Genomic DNA, 21,478 nt, shown 5'->3' with positions numbered 1-21,478 from the left:
GGTTTCAGAGAGTAGAGATCTACACATTATATACTTTGCCACTTTATGGTATCACCTGGGCCCTCGGCTCTTTGCTGAGTTTCAAGGAATCATTCTGCAGGTTATTGTGCACACGCCGCGTTGCTAATGTTTGTATTTCCATTTATTGGATAAAATAAACCGCAGAGGAAAGGTTTTAAATTACTGAGCAGAAATGTGACAGAGATCAAGTTAAACTGACTCCAATTTCCTCCTCCATTCACCCACCCACCCAAGGTTTTTCCATTCATTAACTATTATACGACACCGGTTCAAGGCTTTGTGAACCCCGAAGCGCCGCACCCGTCCAGCCGAATGGATGAATGGAGACACCGAGCGAGTAAAGCAGGGGCTCGGATGCGGCCTCCTCGCTCCCCGCCATCCAGCCGCCTCTCGCTACACGCGCCCACACTTCTGGTCGCCGTGCGGCCCGGTCGCCAGGAGGAAGGCCGGCCAGCAGCGGCTCCGCGGGCGAGCACCGGCGAGGCGCACCCTCCCAGCTCCGGCTCCAACAATGGCCCCGCTGTGCGCGCTCGAGCTCCCGCACTCACCATGTTCTCGCTCCGCTCCCTCCGCTCCGGCGCGGCCCTGACGACGCGCAGCAGCAACGCGCGATCCGACTGGCTCAGTTCGGCGGGGTAAAGGGCCAAAGGTCGCCAACTGCCGCGCAACCTAACGGCGCGCAGATTGACGGCAGCGCCGAGCAATCAGCTGCCGGAGCGCTTCGGCCGCCCTCCGGGCGATTGGACAGAACTTCGTTGCGTCACGGAGAGGGAGGCGGGACCTCGAGCAGCAGGTTAGCTTGAGCCCCAGCAGCCCGCGCAGTGTGAGAGCGGGAGGAAGGTGCGGCGACGTGGTGTGAGGAGTGGAGGGAGAGGGTCCTCCCGGAGGCGGAGGCGGAGGCGGTTAACATTGGCAGCCACCCCATGCCTCTACTTCCCGCTGTTAGAGTGCTCGCGTTGGGTGGGGACAATAATTTAAATCGTCCGCAATGCCTCGGTTCGTGAAGCGAAGCGCGCCGCCTCCCGCTGCTTGGGCGGAGGTTGGAGATGAGCTGGCCGGTAAATTGGGGCAGAAGCCGATGGAAGTCGATGCGCCCGCAGGTTACGGACAGACCGATTTGGTGAACGCCGCGCTGTCGGTGCAGAGCAACACGACGTGCCAAAGCCGGCTGCGAGCGCCGCCCGAGTACGTTAATTCCAGAAGTAAAAAGTGGCCGGCCCGAATCTGTTCAATGTTGTGCTGCATCGTTATGATATCCTTCGTGGCTTTTCTTTTGGCGATTATGTACATCATCTTCAAAGGTATTAAGTGTTACACATCTGATCCTTTACATTGTCTGTAGATACTTTAAAGTAAAACCTCGCTCACGTTAGACTCCTAATTTAGATCAGTAACGTTCAACTTTATCATTTTAAAATGGTCTGAATTGTGGTTGCAGATTTACGTTGGGATAAAGAAAACAGCGAGGGTGATGTCAAGACTGGTCTTTTAGGTAATGTCACTTTTAAGTTGACACTGGTTTTAAAAAATCTCTATTTACATGATATGTGGTCAGTGTTCACGCCTGAACTTTGTTTGTTTCAGGTCTTTGGAGTTCATTGATTTTGGCCTTGATGGCTGGCTTGTCATGTTGCAGTTTCTCATGGACATTGACTTATTTTGATTCATTTGAACCCGGGATGTTTCCACCAACACCTCTGTCGCCTGCTCGATTTAGGTAAATCATGCTTTTACTATTTTAAATAAATATGAATTCGGTGTTTGAATTATAATATAGATTAAAAAGTAGCTGATTTACCCATGCAGTTAGTTATACCCTATCAGTCTAGGACAAGTAGAGGCAAAGCGATTCAAGGCCAGCAAGACCCTGTGATATTACCAGGTTATGAATCACAGTCCGTCTCTCCGTCTCCCACTGCAGAGAAGAGTTGTATGCATAAGTAAGATGACACATGCACTGACCGAATCTGATGTTGCATAGCCTTGATGTCGTGTTTGATCCTGAGCTCAATTTTTTGCATTCATTGTGTTTCTGTGAAGACAATTTTTAAACTAATGCTCCACTTGCTTACCTTCTATGCTCTTTCCTACACAAAATTAAACTCATCATATCTTGTACCTTGTTGCCAACCCCCAACATGTTGAATTCAAAATCCTTGTCTACAAATATATCTTTCCCCCCCCCCCGCCGCCTGCCCTGTAACCTTGACATCCTACTTCTAGAGCCTCATCCAGCTGAACATGCCAGTCTATGCCCTTCATTCTTCCAATCTGGCCTCTGTCCCATCACTCCACCATCAATGTTTGAGCTCCAAGCTATCTTCGACCAACCATTTGGGACTCTCTGAATCACTCCATCCTGATTCTTTTCTCCCCACCTTCAAAAGGTTCACCAAAACTTATTACTTTGACCAAACCTTCAATTGCTGACACAAAATTCTCTCTCATCCGTTCTTGCTTCTGAACCACCTTTGGAAAGTTTGTTACATTAAAGGTGTACAAATAAGTGCACAAATTTGCTGATTTGTTTTGTGTGTTATAAATGGTAGGTTTATTGCACAATGCATTCTGCTGAAGTGTAATTGCACTGCACTCTTGAAATTAATGCTTGGGTCAATTCAAGGTATGATTCCTGGGATAGTGGTGGGTATTTTCTGTTAGGGACGTTCTGTCTATATTGCAAATTACTAGCTCTCTTAAGTATCACTTCTCAATGTCTGACGTGAGATGACTGAATGCATACTTCATATAAACTTTGTCAATAGTTGCCCACATGCAAAAACATAGCTACCCCTAAATCAGGGAAAGAAACATTTAATTGATTTGATTGGCAGTTGCTGGTTCGTGTGGTAGTTGAAAATATGGGTGATTTGGTTGATTTTTGAGTATGTTGGTGATTTGGTTTTGGTGGCTTTATCCATCTGCATATATTTTAATAACTGCTATTTGGCCAAATAGATTTATTATTTGAACAGATTTGGAAGTGTAGTGGACACTTTTTGTGTGGGCGATTCTTGATGAGTATACTTCCATCATCATAGGCGGTCCCTCGAAATGAGGATGACTTGCTTCCACGCCAAAAAAGTTCACAGGTGTTTCAATGAAGGGCCCAAACTACATCCTCAAGGGTGAAAGATGTCTGTGGTGGATTTTCTTAACGTGTGGTGGCTGTTGCACACCAGCCACTACATTGGCTTGACAGAGCTAGGTCTTGGTCCAGTGGCAAGGATTACCCAAGACGACTGGAGACCAGCTCTGCTGCACGGACCTAGTGCGCACACATATCGCAGTGTGGGCCCTGGGCCCCGATCACGTCCCTCTACAGTCTCTCTCCGCTCCATCGCCCTGATCTCACCGCTCCTGCTGTATCTGCCCACGCTCCAATCACCGACCTGAACCTTGATGTCACTCTTCGCTGCCATCGCCCTCCTGCACCAGCTCACGCTGCTCCCTGAACTGACCTCCACGCTGCTCCCGGGCTGCTCGCCACTCCTTTTATGGCCCCGACCAGCTGCTGGTGTATACACTCTTTTGCACACTACTGATGCTCAATGTGTAACTCTGAATTCTCTAGATAATAGTTCTGCTGTAATTACATTTTGTTTTTTATTTAATTGAAAACCCAAGGTGAACAACCAATCCCCATAATGTGGGATACCACCAACTCTGAAATGAGTAAAGGTAAAGCAAAAAGTAGTGATTTATACGACACGAGTTTTTTTTTTTAAAACAAAGAAAGCTTAAAATTGTAGAACGATAGAAAAACTGATGTAAGTAGTCCCACAATTTTGAAGTCCAGCAAAAGAATGCAGAATCTTGAAAGGACTTGTGGCAACAATTTCAATAGAGGCTTGGAAGTTACTAATGGAGGGATACATATTGGTCTCAAAGTGACTATCTTATATTCTGTCTGGACTGTGAGAAGCATTTAAGAGGATTTTTAAAAAATCCACAATTTATGCAATGCTGAGGTTTTGTTTGTACAGGTAGTTGCTTTTACCAGAATTCAGGGAAAGAAATACAGAAGACAATTTATTTTGCTACAGTTTTATTTTGAAATACACATGCAGCTTTAAATTTTAAACTTAGAATAACAAGTAAATGTACCCTGTTATAACTCGGGCATACTTGGTGCTTTTCCTCGTGCTCAGCGCAAAGTTCCATGTCCACAGACAAACCTATTCCCATTATCACCTAAAATGTGACTATAGATTCTGCTTCCATCAGTGTGGTAGGACTTTCTACAGCCTAACAGCCCTCTGGATTTGTTTTAAAATAAAAAGCTTGTTTTGGTGATCTTAAATTTATGCCCTTTAATTACCACTTCAACAAGTGGAAATAGATTTTGCCTGATTTACCTTATTAAAACCTCTCAATTTTGAACACCTCAATCAGATCTCTTAAACTTTTATTTTCCAATAATAAGCTTCTCAATCCTGGTATCTTTAGTAAATCTCTCTCTCCATCCTCTCCATTGTCTTCATATCTTTCCTAAAGTAAAGTGCCAGAATTAGACATCATATTCTAATTGGCCTAATGAATGATTTGTAAAGGTTTAAAATGACACCTTTGCTTTAGTATCTAAAGAGCCCACATTTTGTTAACAGCTGTATCAACTTGTCTTCTCACTTAAGATTTGTGCATCTGAACCCAAGTGTCTACTTTTAAAGTTTAATCATTTGGTCTCTTATTTTACCTCCTAAAATGTTCATCTCTTTTATCCTATCTGTTCAAATCCAATCAATTTTGCTAATGGTTTCTATCAAAGCAAAAGTTTGCAATGTGTGAAACTCCCACCACCCTTGAGCTGTTAACATATTTTGGAGATCATGCTGTGTAATTATAGTCTGATGATGGGAAATGAGTAGAACAAGCTACAGAATAATAAGTGCAAGGTCATCAGGACATTGGGAAATACTCGGCCATTAACCGGTCCAGGCAGGCGGTCGAGGGGGTCGGTCAACCCGACTGCCTGCCTCGCTTCCACGGTTACGTTCGAGCCAGGGTGTCCCTGGAGATGGAGCACGCGGTGTCCTCCGGTATGCTCTCAGCCTAACGCGAGTGGTGGCGCCGGAGGGACTGGAGTGCATCATCACCCCGGCAACCAAATTCTTTAATTTGATTAAAAGTTTTTGTTTAAACTGTTAATTTGTGGGTTCTAGTGTCCTTGGAAAAAGGGGGCACTTGATTTGTATCAACAAAAAAATAGTTGTGGAGCTGTTGCGTTCTGAGTGACTTAGCCAGTCATGTGATGTTCATATGATTTTTTTGGGGGGGGACATACTGAGGTTGACAAAAGTATTACTGTTTTCTTTTATCAAAGATATAGTAAGTACTGTAAAGGCTTGGGGGAGAATTAGTGTCATCCGAATATGGATGAAACTGCTTTTAAACGGACCTTGCACTTGTCTGCTACATCTCTATATTAACAGCAACCACATATTTTTATAGCGCCTTTAACGTAGTAAAACGTTCTAAGGCACTTCACAGGAGCGTAATAAAACAAAATTCGACAAAATATCCGATACACAGCTCCTACGGTTCAGTGCTAACATTTTTGAGTGCTTGTATAGTCGTTCCCAATTTATGTTTGTAAACTAGTCTTTAAAATGAAATTACTATGTACTTAGTGAAATATTAATTAGGGTTATTTACACATTTACATGTCCCACGAGAGAGAACCAGACATGCCCCTGTCTTTCCGCCCCCACCCCCCACAAACAAGCCTCTGCGTAGCCACAGCACAGACCAACCAAACCTGACGCCGCTGCCAGAGACACTACATCAGCCGAGACCACACAGGTCAGTGGAGGAGACGGCTTTTGCTGCACTCCTTTGGAAATAATTTATTTTGTATCTATTTTTAATGTTTCAATTAATAACTTTTTTTAATTAAATTGATTTTAGGGTCCAGTATTTTCCCCACTGATTTTCTCCCATTTAAATCACATTTATATTTTTTAAGTCTGGTTTTTGGAACATATTTCCAGATTTTGGACGACGACTCCGATTTTCGCGATGTCCAGTTTTCGGAACATTCCGGTTTTTGGCACTTCAGATTTTGGAGGTTGTATCTGTATATGGAAGATATATAGTGGGTAGATGAAGGCAATGCAGTAGATTGTTTTTTTTTAATGTATTCCTGGGATGTGGGTGTTGCCTAATTGCCTTGAGAAGGTGGTGGTGAGCCGCTGCCTTGAACCGCTGCAGTCCGTGACGTGAAGGCATTCCCACAGTGCTGTTAGGGAGGGAGTTCCAGGATTTGGACACAGCGACAATGAAGGAATGAAAATATATTTTCAAGTTATGATGGTTTGTGACTTGGAAGGTTCCCATACCCTTGCTGCCCTTGTCCTTCTAGGTGGTAGAGGTCATGGGTTTGGGAGATGCTGTCAAAGCAGCCTTGGCGAGTTGCTGCAGTGCATCCTGTAGATGTTGCACACTGCAGCCATGGTGCACCAGTGTGGAGGGAGTGAATGTTTAAGGTGGTGGATGGGGTGCCAATAAAGTAGGCTGCTTTGTCCTGGATGGTGTCGAGCTTCTTGTGTTGTTGGAGCTGCACTCATCCAGGCAAGTGGAGAGTATTCCATAACACTCCTGACCCATGCCTTGTGGAAAGGCTTGAGGTGAGTCACTCGCTGCAGGATACCCAGCCTCTGATTTGTTTTAGTCGTCATAATATTTCTGTGGCTGGTCCAGTTAAGTTTCTGGTCATTGGTAACCCCCCCCCCCCTAGGATGTTGATGGTGTGGAATCTGGAGATGGTAAACCTGTTGAGTGTAATGGGGAGGTGGCTAGACACTCTTATTGCAGCTGGTCATTGACTGGCACTTGTGTGGCGTGAATATTACTTGCCACTTATCAGCTCAATATAGATTTTGACAAAGGCAATTGAGTTATGGTAAAGAGAATGACACTTGGGACCAAGGGGAATGTGGTTACGGGGAGAGTGTGAGAGAGCAGAAGGAAGGGGTAACAGTAACCAGATGTTTCTTAGACTGAAATGATGTGGTAAGTGATGTTCCAGTATGTTATGTGTTGGAACTGCTCATGTTGTTATATACTTTTATATAACCATTTATATATAACCATTTACATTACCATGTATTTAGATGAAGAGAAAATAAATAGAAGTAGCCAGCATGGATTTCAAAAGGGACGATTGTGCTTGCAATTTTTTGATATAGCAGATGGGGAATGTGTAGTCTACATGGACTTTAAGAAAGCCTTCAACAGGGTACCACGTTGAAGATTATTAGCAAAGATTAAGGTTTATGGAATAGTAGGAGAATACTAAACTAGATTAAAATGGGTTGGTAGACAGAACAGGAGTTAAGGGCAGTTTTTACACACTAGTTGGAAGTGGTGACCCATAGAGTTTAATTCTCGGGCCACTTCTATTCGCTGTGTATATTAATGATTTGGATATAGGCCTAAAGGGAGTGATGTTGAAATTTGCAGATGATGCTAAATAGAAGCTTTCGTTAGTTCCTTTTAGATAAAAGGAATCTGCAATGGGATATTGTTAAGGTGGGGGAATGGGCTTAAAAAGTGGCAGATGTTGGTGCGAGATGTTGCATTTGATTTTTTATTAAAAGCACTAATTATAAAAAAGATTTATATAGCGCCTTTTACGACCACCAAACGTCTCAAAGCGCTTTTTAAAATCTTTATCACTTGTAAAGTGACCATTTTTCTTCATGATGATTTTATCAATTTTGCTGTTTAAAAAGTTGTGGTTTATACTACATTTCAGATTTTAATTGTAATTCCTGTTGCAGGTTTCCAAACTTAAATTACTTAGTCAAATCATATGAGCAAGCTCTAAATTTTGAATAGTTTGTTTAAAAAAAGAAAGACTTTCATTTATATAGCGCCTTTCACGACCACCGGACATCTCAAAGCACTTTACAGTCAATGAAGTACTTTTGGAGTGCAGTCACTGTTGTAATATGGGAAACGCGGCAGCCAACTTGCACACAACAAACTCCCACAAACAGCAATGTGATAATGACCATGAGCTTGGTGGTCTACAGGGCAGTATTGATACCCGCCCTCCTATATGGCTCAGAGATGTGGATTATATACAGCAGACACCTCCAAGCGCTGGAGAAGTACCACCAGCGCTACCTCTGCAAGATCCTGCAAATCCACTGGCAGGACAGACGCACCAATGTCAGTGTTCTTGCTCAGGCCAGCATCGAAGCATTGACCACACTCGATCAGCTCTATTGGGCGGGCCACATCGTCTGCATGCCTGACACGAGACTCCCAAAGCCAGCGTTCTACGCGGAGCTTCGACACGGCAAGGGAGCCCCAGGTGGGCAGAGGAAATGCTTCAAAGACACCCTCAAAGCCTCCTTGATAAAGCGCAACATCCCCACCGACTTCTGGGAATCCCCGGCCCACGACCGCCCAAAGTGGAGGAAGAGCATCCAGAAGAGCCCTGATCATCTCGAATCCTATCGCCAAGAACAACCAGAAACCAAACGTAGACAACGGAAGGAGCGTGCGTCAACCCAGGCTCCCCAACCACCCTTTCCTTCAACCACTGTCTGCCCCACCAAGACAAAGACTGCAGGTCCCGCATTGGACTCCTCGGTCATCTGAGAGCTCACTTTTAAAGTGGAAGCGCCATCCTCTACTCCGAGGGACTGCCTATGATGATGATGACCAAATAATCTGTTTTTGTCATGTTAATTGAGGGATATATATTGGTCAGGACACTGGGGATAACTCTCCTGATCTTCGTCAAAATAGTGCCATGGGATCTTTTACATCCACCTGAGAGAGCAGACAGGGCCTTGGTTTTAACGTTTCATCTGAAAGACGACACCTCTGACAGTGCAGCACTCCCTCAGCACTGCACTGGAGTGTCAGCCTAGATTTATATGCTCAGGTTCCTGAAGTGGGACTTAAACCCACAACCTTCTGACTTGGGTGAGTGTGCTACCCACTGAGCCACTGCTGACACTCCAAATGAAAGTAGACTTGGTACTATGAAAGAACAGAAGGATTTAGAGTACATGTTCATATGACAATAAAGAAAGTACCTCGGGTTGAAAAGGCTTTAAAAAAGCTAATGGCATAGCATATAAAATCCAAGAGGTAATAATGAGTCTATATAAAACCTTAGAGTACTATGTACAGCATTTAAAGTTATGAAAGGGTGGAACAGGGTAGGTAGAACTTGAATGATCCAAGAAAGAGGGACCATCGATACATTAAATTTAATGTAAGAGATTTAGAGCAATAGGGAAGAGAAACCTCTTCGTACAGACATTTGATGCGGCGGAAACAATCTAATCTTAAATGTTGATAGTCGGCAGATAAAGGAAAAGGGTTGAAGGGATATGGGAATATGGCAGGTAAAGGTGATTAGAACTATTTGCTCATGTGGATGTTAAAGGCTGACATGAACTGACTGGGTCGAATGGCCTAAAATTGTAACTCGTGCATTTCTGTAAGGACAGAATCTGTCAGTTGCTGGTGCAGTCCCCACCACTTGCACCCTGCCCATTTATCCTGGACAGCTGCCTTTGTCAGGCCACTGGCACTAACCGTTTGCCATTGCCATAGGTCAATTACAAAAACGCTGTTTAAAGCATGTTGAGTGTGCTTTATCGGGCAGTTCAGTAGTTGCTCAAACCTCCTGATTGCCTTGCTGTCATTAAAAGTCCTAATCCCACCCCTCTGCCCACTGGAACATCTGCCACTGCTGCAAGCCCTTCTGTTTTAAACGATGGCCATATCCATTTTAAAATTAACATGGCGTGTAAGGCGAGTGAGCGGACTCAGCCTTCTAACTCAACCTGCTGACAGATGCCTTCCATCCGCCCCCATTACTCTCTGACCTCCTCAGGTTCCAGGGCTTTAGGTTGCTGAGGGAGACTTGACGTGAAAAGACTGGGACCCCACTGAGAGCAGAAAGCTCTTTGTCTCCCACTGCATGCCATTCCTTCAGCAATGGTGACTTTCAGAAAGGTGCCGACTGCCTGCGGCCCGCAGTGAACCTGTCATTGGCCACGTTCAGATATTCAGATCCTCCTCCAGGTTAGAGATGCTCCTTCCAAGGGCAGGCTCCCTTTACCAGAACCAAGTCTGCCCACTGGGACCTTTCTTAAACCGGTTCCCAAACAGGGAACTAGATTTGTGGTAAAATGCCAGCCTGTCGAAAAACTATATAGTCTTTGGTGAATCCGGTCTCTGGATCTTGACTCTCTACATTCCAGGGTGGGTTCAGGTGCTCATGTAAGGGCCCAGGTTTGTGTCTGTGGTTTTTAAAAAAAAAACTTGGTTACACCGGCCATTGTGTATAGCAGGCAAATTGCATTGACGCCAACGCCATATAAGCGGTGGGGATTTGTAAATGCATTTTGAAGATTTTGGACTGAAGAATAGATTCTGATTTATTTGTCATGGTGCTGGTATGTTGCAAGATGATCTTTCCATGCAGTAAAAACTAAAATAAAAACAGAATGGCCATAAATTTGCGGTCGGATGCCTCTGACCGCAAAAATTTCTACGAAAGTACCTGTTCCCGGAGTTTTTGAGAGTTCTGGTCCTGGGCCTCGAAGCGAAGGCCTGCGTAGAGGCCCACATATTCCAGCAGTGTATACGCTTCGTACGCATCACTGGGATTACATGGGCCGGCCCAATCTATCAGCGATAGAGTATTACCATTCATACTTATGGTGATTCCAACCAGCACAGGTATGAATGGGAATATCCCAAAAACACACAAGCACTTAAAATAAATTTTAAAAAACCATCACATATTTAAAATTAATCAAAATGGAATTTAATTATTACTACAAAAAGTTGAATTTTTTGAAAATAAATTTACATATTTTAATAGGTCTATTCTGTGTTTTTAAAGTCTTATGCTGATAAAAGCAAATAGCCCAATTCCCCACCCGTGCAGATGTGTACGATCTGCCAAGGGGATTCTTGACAGATTGCAAGTTCCGGGTTTAGGCGCATGCGCTTCGCATGCCTAAACCCGGAACTTGCGTGGCCCCTACGGGATCACATGTGCCCATAGTATGGGCCACGAGTTCAGGGACATTATCCTATAAATAAAAGCAGATCCATCAGTATTTGTCTAAAGAAATTATGGATTTAAAAAGGGGGTGCACATCCTTTGCCAGAACTGAGATGTAATGATGGGTGTGCATGCAAAATGTGAATCCATCTTTTTATTTACAGGATACTGACTGGTTTCCTGTACATCTCCAGTACTCTCAGAATCTTGCAAATTTTCTTGTTTTAAAAAAAATTAAATTTTCAAAATTCTCATCCTTGTTTACAAATCATAAGAACATAAGAAATGGGAGCAGGAGTAGGCCATTTGGTCCCACGAGCCTGCTCCGCCGTTCAATAAGATCATGGCTGATCTGATCATGGACTCAGCTCCATTTCCCTGTCTGCTCCCCCGTAACCCTTTACTCCCTCATTGCTCAAAAATCTGTCTACGCCTTAAATATATTCAATGACCCAGCCTCCACAACTCTCTGGGGCAGCGAATTCCACAGATTTACAACCCTCTGAGAAGAACTTTCTCCTCATCTCAGTTTTAAATGGGCGGCCCCTTATTCTGAGACTATGCCCTCTAGTTCTAGATTCCCCCACGAGTGGAAACATCCTCTCTGCAAATCCCTCCATCGCTTTGCCCCTCCGTATCTCTGTAATCTATTTCAGCCTCATAACCCCACGAGATGTCTGCGCGCCTCAAATTCTGCCCTCTTGAGCATCCCTGATTTATAATTGCTCAACCACCGCAGGCTGTGCCTTCAGCTGCTTGGGCCTTAAGCTCTGGAACTTCCTCCGTACCGTAAACCTTTCTGGCTCTCTAACTCTCTTTCCTCCTTTAAGACGCTCCTTAAAACCTACCTCTTTTACCAAGCTTTTGGTCATCTGCTGTAATTTCTTATGTGGCATGGTGTCAAATCTATCTGTTTTATCTTCCAACACTGCTGTGAAGGGCCTTGGGGCATTTAAGGTGCTATATAAATAAAAAAATTGTTGTTGAATCATTTTGTCTGTCATAATTACTCTCTAGAATAGCTTCTAAATCTCAAAGTAATGCCAATTATTGCAGTCATCACTGATCTTTCTCTGCTGATTTGAACCCTTTGATGTATATGTCTAAGCATTCAAATCAAAAATAGAATTAGTTTATAGTTTTCATTTATCTTCAGAAAAATATTAGAATGCACCATTGCTTTGTGGTTCAATAGACTTGTCCAATTCCTATTTTAGAATAAACGTTCAAAATTCTGATCGGTTTATTGGTTTTGACATCATTTAACAAAGCTACATTGTGTCAATCGCTGTTTTGGAATCCACACCCATTGCAATTATCTGAAACTAGCATAGATGAAATAATCTTAACCATTTAATTTTAAGATAGTTTACACAGCTATGCATTTAATTTAACAGTTTGCAATTAGAGAATTAAGTATCCTTCTCAATTATTTCTGAATAACCTAGAATATTGGAAATGTAACCTTTTTTTTATATTAAAGCCAAGTGCAATTTTTATAATTGAATGCACATGGCATCCTAGTACATGTCTACTTTCTTTAAAATCTAGCTTTCACTCTTGCCGTTGGCTATGGCACCAGAGTGCATAATATGTTCTGACAGCATGAATGTTATGACAATGTCATTAGGCAATTTATTGGTAAAATGTTAACATGTGAACTGTGATTTCACAGCTTTTTATTTTATTTGTCCATTAGATATATTAGGTTGCCTGAATCAATATTGTATGTCAGAACACATTTTTAAATGTCAAAACCTTTACAATTGAATGCTATTGCCACAGTGACCCCAAATTTCCTGGATCGCACGTGCAGAAATTTATGCCCATTTCTGCACCAATCTGGCCGATAGGAACTTGTGCCCACATTTTCTGCAGAGCTCTGTTATCTCTGCTGGAAGGTAAAAGAAGTGCAAATGTAGTGCCACCAGTCGGGATAATAGTGGAAGGGCTACTGTCTTCGGCCATGGTGTCTCGCTTGCAGAGCCTCTTCCATTGTTATGCTGAATAGAGGCCCATTAGAAGGCCATTCCAGCTGTTTAGTGCTTCTGAACGCGGGTGGCTGAGGTCTGAAATTTTGAAAAATTCAAAAAAGAAAATCGGCAATAAATTCCAACAATCTCAATTATACCACTATTGGATGATTTTGCAACAAGAGGTGTGATTTCTTAAAAGGAATTCCTTGATGTGATCTGTGGAGAACCTTGTATTACTTAAAATGAATACAATTGAGTATTTTGTTGAAAAAGTGCTAAAATTGCACATGAGGAACTTTTATGCTGGTTTCCAGCACTGCCCGGGAACATGATTTTGTAGGCCTGCACCACAGAGTATTTGGATTTCAAGTCTGGGCACAGACATCATCGGGCAACGGACTGCATTGGGCCAGGGTTCCGGTCACTATGATCGGGACAAGGAGCAACAACAGCTACAGGGGATCAGACAGCATCCAGTTACAGGTTTGAATTTAGCAGTTTCAAGATGGCTGGTGGTGAGTACTTACCTTGGAAACCAAACTTGGGACGGAATTCAAAAGTAAATATAATTAATAGTAAATTTAATTTTGACAAAAGCATGATGGAAGGGAAAAACATTTTATAGGGTTTAAGTATGACATTACTCTACTACAACAACAACAACTTGGATCTATACAGGTGCAACGTCGAGAATCTGGAACCCTCTGGACTGAGGCCATTCTGGATTCCAGACTTTTGATCGTCTTTCTGATGTCATGGATCTGGAAATACCCGAGCCCGGAGGTGTGGGGGGGGGGGGGGCGGTCCCCGCACCGAGAACTGTTCAGGCCGGTCGGCCCTGCCGAGAAGGGGCTGCGATCTGGGCGGCGGGGCCATGAGGCCCCGAGGTCAGCAGGGACAGCAGATCTATATTCCGGAACGTTTTTATGGATTCCAGATGATCCTGCCACCGATTGGTCCGGATTCCGGAACTCCGGATTTTTGACGCTGCACCTGTATAGTACCATTAATGTTGTAAAACAGATAAATTACCTACTTTATTTAAAGACGCTAACTGGCTCAAGAAAACATTGAATTTATTTGGGGGCAAGAATTTGTCAAGATCCTCGAAGGAAATTGGGAAATAAATCCATTTAAAAGTATGTCAGACACTTGCCTTTGGTGAACAAAGTTAGACATTGTTATGTATTTAACCCCTTGTAACCAGAGGGCCTACCTGTTGGAGTCTCAAGGGATCCCAGCATCCCTTGGGAGCACGGTATTTTAAGCAGGCCACCCATGAGATACCTACACTCTGGAGTCTTATTAAAGGAGCTAAGGTCACACTTGCTCATTGTACACCGTACTCAGTTTCATCCTTTATTATAAACGTATCAGACATCAAGAGATTTTAGCCAGTTGGCATGAAAAAAAGTTTTGCTATTTTTTAAATTAATGTACAAAATCAATCCTACAAGTGTGACTATGGTCCCAATTTTGCCCATCACTGAGCACTTTTTTTGGCACCCAGTGAATTTTTAGATGCCAAAGCAAAGTCCAAAGATTCCCCAGTGTTGGGGCGCCGGCGTCTTCTACCAGCGGCAGAATGTTTGGCGCTGGAGTACCTGTAAAAGGTACCGTGCTATTTCTTCACATAAGGGAAACTTTCCCCACCTACAAAATTTTTTAAACCGGCACAGAGACCCTAGAAACACCGTAGGAAAAACCCGTGCCTGCAGTTAGAGAATCCACGCTGGCCCGCTGCTATCCCTGGCCGAAGGGACTTCCATTTAGCTTACAATTAAACTCTAAGGTAAGTTAAAGACCAAATTCAAACTAGAAGCAGGTATTAAAAAACAAACTTCCCCATACTGATGCTCCTGCAATTGAACAAAGAATGATGGCAAAAAAAATCAAAATCCTTCCCTATTTCCATCGATGTCCTCATGGCCCAAAATAATTCAAATAGTTCAAGGAAAACATTAAAAAGTTCCAAAAATGTAGAATCAGCATACCAAACCTCTTCTGCGATGCAGTGCAGCCTTTTCCCCACTCTTGGATGTTGATTGGAGCCGCAGCTAGCCCCCGGCCGAAGGTCCTCCTCCCATGCAGCCCGCTGCTAGCCCAGGCCGAAGGACAGTGCAAGACAATCCAGGTTCAAAGGCAAGCAGCAATGATCTCTATTAAATCCCACCACACATCTTTTAGGTTTTTATGGAGTGCCTAAGTGGAAAATATATAATTTACATTAAATGTTAACCACAAATGTTTTGTGTTTCAAAGGAGTGTTGGAGTGCAAAGTTTATTAAATATTCCCACCACAAATCTTGAATGTTTAAATGGAGTTTGGGTGTGTTGGAGTGCTTAGGTGGACAATAAGACAAAGTTGTTCATGGATCCAGACTGGGTGAGGGTCACTGATATATGCACCATGGTACTTCGTTGCATGCATCAGTGACCCAGAACAAAGCAGGATCCATGAACACCTTAGTACTGGAACCTGCCCCTGTATCATTTAAACCAATAGGTTGCAAGCGGTGATGCCCTTTTACATTTTCAGTCCGGTTCTCCTGCAATATTTATTAGTGCCGCATTAAAAAAATGAAGTGCAGGAATCAGGTTAAAAGTCCAAAATTGAAATATTTATTTAACATTTGTACAGCACCGTTGTAATTAGCGTGACTTTACTTGTTTTTAAAGTTTTGAAGGTTTAACTATTTTATTCAGAACCATGGCAAACTTTACAAAGAACAATCAACTAAATCAACCAAAAAACAAACAAGACACCTATCCTCTTCATTAGCACTGTGCGCCAATCCTGCCCCAGTAGATACCACTATCCCTGAGTGTGCCCGTAGTTGCGGACTTCCTGCTTCCTTGCCCCCTGTATCCCCAGGTGTAGTCTGTTCCTTTTCCGGTGCGGCGTTTCTTGATGCTGGGCTACAACAGGGACAGAGCCAAAATGTGTCATGGTGGAATGCCTGGGTCGTCATCATCATCGTCGTCGTCGCCGCCACCACCACTTCGAAATCGAGGAAGACTTGCTTCCACTCTAAAAGTGAGTTCTTAGGTGGCTGAATAGTCCAATACAGGAATTACAGTCTCTGTCACAGGTGGGACAGTCGCTGAAGGAAAGGGTGGGTGGGGAGTCTGGTTTGCCGCATGCCCCTTCGGCACCTAGAAAAGTCCTCTCGCTTGATTCGCTCATGAAAGGGCTTGGAGTCCTCGAGCGGTTCAGCACCTCCAAATCCAGGGTGACCATCTCATCGTCTATGACTTCTTGCTGCCCATCATTGTCCTGAGTTGGAATATCTGGCGTGCCGTTTTCTTGAACTTGCTCGCCTTCAACTTCAGGTGCACCTTCGGTCTCCTGATGCTCAACCTCTGCGAAACAAAAGATAGATGCTTGGTTAGCAGCATTGAGGAAGGAGCAGTGTAGGAAGCACATGCATGATGCAACATTTAGCCAACCCAGACCGTGCAATTTGCAGGGCTTGCCCTCTAATGGAAAACTGGGCCCAGCTTCCACATTGATTGTTGATCTTCTCCTGTGGCATTTAATCATTGATGCTATCCTCTGTCCCAGGGCTGTTAGTTGCAGCCTACTTGGCAGACCTCCAGTCTGTGCCCGTTCTCAGTTGACCTGTGACACCATCTTCTGCAAAGATGCAAATGCAACTTTTTAAGAGAAGATCCTTTTGAATGCATGCGCACGCACACGGGTCACATTTACAGATGTTATTGCAGTGCATAAATATGTATTTTAAAGCCAAAATAAAAAAGTTTATCGTATTACTTAGTCACTGCTTGTCCGAGGTCCTGCCACTTTTTCAGCTGCGCACCGGTTCTTGGGGCCATGGATGTTCCATTAAACTCGACTACGACCTAGTCCCAAACTTTTGCGAGTTTAAGCTTATTTTTTCAAAAGCTCCCCTTGTTCTCAAGAACTTCCCATCTACTCTCGATTAAGTCTACCAGACGCTCAATTTCATCCCCGCGAAATCTCTTCGCCCTTATGGTTTCCCTTTCTCCGTCCCTGGCCCTTTTGCCTTTTCTGCGCCCTTCCATTGCAGCCATCTCGTGAACGTGGCTGTATTTCCTTCCTGCGAAACTACCTCTGCCACCAATAGATTTCTCTGGTGATCCACACAGTCCCCACACGCGCTGCTTTTTAATACGTTCTACTGCGCATGTGCAGATGGGTCTTTTTTTAATTTGGGCGCATGCGCAGTGGGTTAGAATTTTTTTTTTCTCGCATGCGCTGTGCCATTTCAGCGCCCAGGAGAGTTGGATCGGGTAGCGCCAGAGGGTGTGCATATGTTGAGGAAACTAAGCAATTTTATTTTCAGCGCTGAGGGACCTAAAAAAAAAACAGGTGTCCAAGTTAAGTTAAGGCCTTTTTTTTCTTTGAAGAAAATTGGGTCATAAGACCCTGTACACAAATCGACTTTTCAGTTGCTTTACCTCCCCCGCACCCCCCCCCCCCCCCCACCCCCCCATGTTGCCTTGCTTGGAAATCTTACCAACCTGTGTCTGGATTTCCTATTCTCCCCACTCCTGTCCCTCCTTCTCAATTTGCCACTCAACTTAGCCTGTGATTATTGTATAATTTTTAAACTCTTTTTGTTTTGCAATCAAATTGTATATTAGCTAGTTTAGTGGCCATAATTGCATTAATTCCAACTTTTTGTATACCCAGCCATTTCTGCCGGTTAGGCTTTCATGTCTTGATCCCATACTGTTAGAACTGTTCCAGATGTATATCGCATTATGACAAGACTTCAAAGGAAGCAATTTTAAAATATTCCTCATAATTTGTACTGCTGTTAGACAATCAGTTGCCACAAAGTAGTTTGGGATTTTGTTTTTCCAGTCACTACAGTGACAATTAGTTGCCAATTCTGAGAGACCACTTTAATGGGAAAAAACTCATCAATAATACCTATTGCAATCCTGCATTTGAGTTCATTAGGAGTTATTTCCAGTGGAGTCACGGTGTACATAGAATCATGTGCTTGAAATAATATAGTATCACTCTGTCAAACCTCCAATCTGTTTATAAATGCCATTTCATATTTGTAGACTAAAATTTTACAGCTCTGTTTGACAGTGCAGTCTATAAATTATGTTTTAGATAAAAATGCAGCAGATCCATGTAGCAAAATAATCTTTTGATTAGCCTAACAGTACAATTAATGAAGAAATGAACTACTTTTCAACATATCAAGCACACAGCCAAAGTGCTAATACTGCTCAGTGCCTGAAAGTTGTACAATAATTTGTTTTTCATTTTCAGTGGAAAAAAATAATGCATTGTTTTATGTGCTTGCATACTGAATTTATTGAGCTGCAAATGTATTTTATTGAAAAGGAACCTGTAGTAAATTTGAGATTGCCGAGGAACATTTATGTCACCCATCTAGAAGAAAGGCAATCAAAGTTACTGACCTATAAACAGAAAATTCTGGAAACACTCAGCTCGTCAGGCAGCACCTGTGGAGAAAGGAACAGAGTTAATAGCCCGGAATTTGCAGTCAGCGACGAAACAAAGGCTTTTGCCACTGGTCCTGAAGTAATTCAAATCAACATAGTTTAGTGGGAATCCCACGGTGTGAGCTGCTGTGACATCAAAAAGCTAAGCAGCCAATCAAAACGCAAATTTCTTTTGGCAAACCAGAAAGTGCGTAAGCTCTCTAACATTTTTTTAAAGTAAGAATTTTGAGAGCAAAACAAAGATTGGGGCTTTTGCATGGGAAAAAGGCAAACCTGAAATAAAAATGAACACACTTTTTTAAAAAAACAAAAACAAATTTAAAACATTGTTTTTAAGTTTCTTAAATTATTTTAATTTTGTGCAGTGTAAAATTTTTCAGGGCCAAAACCTTTGTTTAGCAGTCAATATGCTGTTAAAACCCCAGTTACGCCTAACTCAAAAGAGTTTAAATTTTAATGGGGTATTTAACTGCGTAATTACTGAGGAAGAGCTGAAGTTTTCATCAGTTTCCATGATTTGAGAAATGTCACTGATGGGTGGGGTGGGGTGGGAATACAGCGCAGCTTGTGGAGGAGTAGTGAATGACAGACCGCAACTTCGGAGTTTCCGTATTCAGCTGCGCATGCGCTAAATCCTGAAGTTGTTGTGGTCAGATTCAAAGGTGCTGTCATCAGGATCGCAAATTCCGGGCCAACGTTTCAGGTCTGTGACCTTTCCTCAGAACTGGAAAATGTTAGATATAACCGGTTTTAAGCAAGTGCAATGACAGGGAAAGGTGGGAGGAAAGAACAAAAGGAAAGGTCTATGATAGGATGGAGTGATTAAATTACAAAAAGGATGATGGTGCAAAAGGGGATGGCAATGGGACAAGTAAAGAAACAAAAGATGGGTCTAGAGAAGCTGTAAATGGCAACAACAGAATCTTTACCAGCACCTGCCGTCCGAGAAAATAGGGAGCAGTTATTATGATCTGAAATTTGTGAACTCAATATTGAGTCCAGAAGGTTGTTACTGACCATGCTATCTATGAAACTATAACGGCTACTATCATCAGTCTTGGTTCTGGTAAATGCTTGCACTAGGGCTGCACGTTCCTTAATCCAGAGTTAATGTACATATTGTTGTATTAACTTGAAATGAGATATGCAATAGCCAGCTTCATACCAGCAGGCGGCACTTTTTCCCTGCAGTACATTAGTAATTTAGTGATGTTCAACTTCTGATTAGTTGCCAGGCCAGACAAATCCCGTCGAAATATATCTCTAGTTGATATTATATTTGACTAGCTCTGTACTTGTTACAGGTACAGTATTCCCAGAGATTGCTTTCAAGTTCAAACTTTTCAGGAACCTTTCAAGAATTAAATTTTATAAGAGATTAATACGTGGTCATTTATTCAGTGTAAAATTTTCCATGCTAAAATAATATAGGACAGCAAAGACTGATTTGGAATTCACTAATTGGAGCAACCTACATTTGTATAGACACTTCATTTCTAAGTGCCCTTAACCAAGCATAGGCACTTAGCAACGGAGTACCATGTTTAAAGAAATTTGCCTATTTGGATTTTGGGGTTAATTTATATTATGATATTGTTACGAAGTTAAATTGAGGCCACGAGATTAACTCGTGGATAGACAAATTAGATGGTGATCAAGTCCAGTTGCTGTTGTGCCAATACAGTTAACAGAATTGTGTTTCTTGCATACCAGATTAGTTTGAGATAATGGGAATCCTCCACCAACTCCTGAGCTCTTCACATCAGTAATGTTAGATCAGCTTCCACTTCATTAAGCAGAGCATGAAATGCAACTAGAGAGGTTCCACATGTGAGTTAGCAGTTTAGATTTGCAGCTTGATGAGCCAATCCTTCATAGAACCTTTGTCTGACAGTTTTCTTATTATAATTCCAAACCTGTAACATTTTAGCAAAAATAATGTTTTCATTTAACCTAACTATTCCTTTATGCTACAGATCTTTTTATTCTCTCCAGTATTCTCTGTTCCATTTTTAAAAACATTGTGAAATTTGTAACTCTAACTGCCATATTTTAACCATTCTGTGCCTTTTTTCTATTAACTTTTTTTTTAGTGTTTTCCTCTGCCTCTTTTATCTTCCTTCCCTTCTGGTCCACTTCCATTTTGGAAGTAGGATTCAGGATGTGGGGAAAAATTGGCCTTTGGCTTAAAAATCAACGTCAAAGCCACTTTATTTTAGCTAGTCAAGTACCAGAAAGCGATCAGATCAACTTTGATGCCTTTTAAATTGTCAAATGGAAAATAGTACCACTGCCGCAGTTACCTTGTTCACAGTTCTAGCCACCTGATTGTATCCAACCCAGAGAACTCGCCTGTGGTGCTCGAAGAGGTTTTAAAAAAAAAAAAAGATATCTGGAGTAGTAGGAATATAGCAATTGAGTTGCTATGTCCAGTGTTATAACTGCAAGAGCATCGTAGGGTTAGCTTATAATGGAAGTAGACTACCTTCTAATCACATCAGTTATCAGTTTTTTCCCCTATATTTCAGTTGCTCTGGTATTTATGACTCTAACTCCCTAATTTCTCAATTTTGACATGCAACGGTTGCCATAGTATATTTTTGTGTTGACTGTCAACCTTTTAAAAGCCCACGCATTCCATTCAGTATTTTTTTTAAACTGTCATAATTGTTACTTTTATATTTCATTAGTTATCCACATTGAGTACATGTTGTATTCAATTAAAAGAAAACGGGCTGTGGAATTGCTGGTCCTGCATTCAACTGCTGATTGATTATGGTAGCTGTGATTTATCCCTCTTAGTACCAGCAGCATGTAGGTTCCAAGAAACATTATAGTTGTGCAACTTTATGAAACATTACTCTTCTGAGAACTGGAAGGCACAACTTATTTGCTTTCAAGTGCTAGTTTTGTAATCTAATCCTGGCAGAGGGAATTAAATTGTCTGCATGTTTAGCATCATGAG

At 42.5% G+C, this 21,478-nt stretch overlaps 2 protein-coding genes across 4 annotated transcripts in view; one reads left to right on the top strand and one right to left on the bottom strand.

Moving 5' to 3' along the window:
- prpf40a (PRP40 pre-mRNA processing factor 40 homolog A) overlaps positions 1-653 on the bottom strand; it is an 81,701-nt gene extending 81,048 nt beyond the window's left edge. The window contains exon 1 of one of the 3 annotated variants that reach the window (XM_070875633.1): positions 570-653. Coding sequence is in view for 2 of the 3 variants with exons in the window: in XM_070875632.1 (XP_070731733.1) it covers positions 570-572 (3 nt within the window). In the remaining variant the exon portion in view is untranslated. The remainder of the gene's footprint in view (positions 1-569) is intronic. The other 2 variants (XM_070875632.1, XM_070875634.1) reach the window with 2 other exon arrangements.
- A 181-nt stretch (positions 654-834) lies between these two features.
- The window catches only part of arl6ip6 (ADP-ribosylation factor-like 6 interacting protein 6), a 50,694-nt gene continuing 30,050 nt past the window's right edge, over positions 835-21,478 (top strand). Inside the window, exons 1-3 of the mRNA XM_070875631.1 lie at positions 835-1,322; positions 1,460-1,513; positions 1,606-1,738. Coding sequence (XP_070731732.1) covers positions 1,010-1,322; positions 1,460-1,513; positions 1,606-1,738 — 500 coding nt within the window. The 5' untranslated portion in view covers positions 835-1,009. The remainder of the gene's footprint in view (positions 1,323-1,459; positions 1,514-1,605; positions 1,739-21,478) is intronic.

The sequence above is a fragment of the Pristiophorus japonicus genome, chromosome 3 (genome assembly GCF_044704955.1).
Source record: "Pristiophorus japonicus isolate sPriJap1 chromosome 3, sPriJap1.hap1, whole genome shotgun sequence".
In the NCBI taxonomy this organism is placed as follows: Eukaryota; Metazoa; Chordata; class Chondrichthyes; family Pristiophoridae; genus Pristiophorus; species Pristiophorus japonicus.
This window is presented reverse-complemented; position numbering and strand designations above follow the sequence as displayed.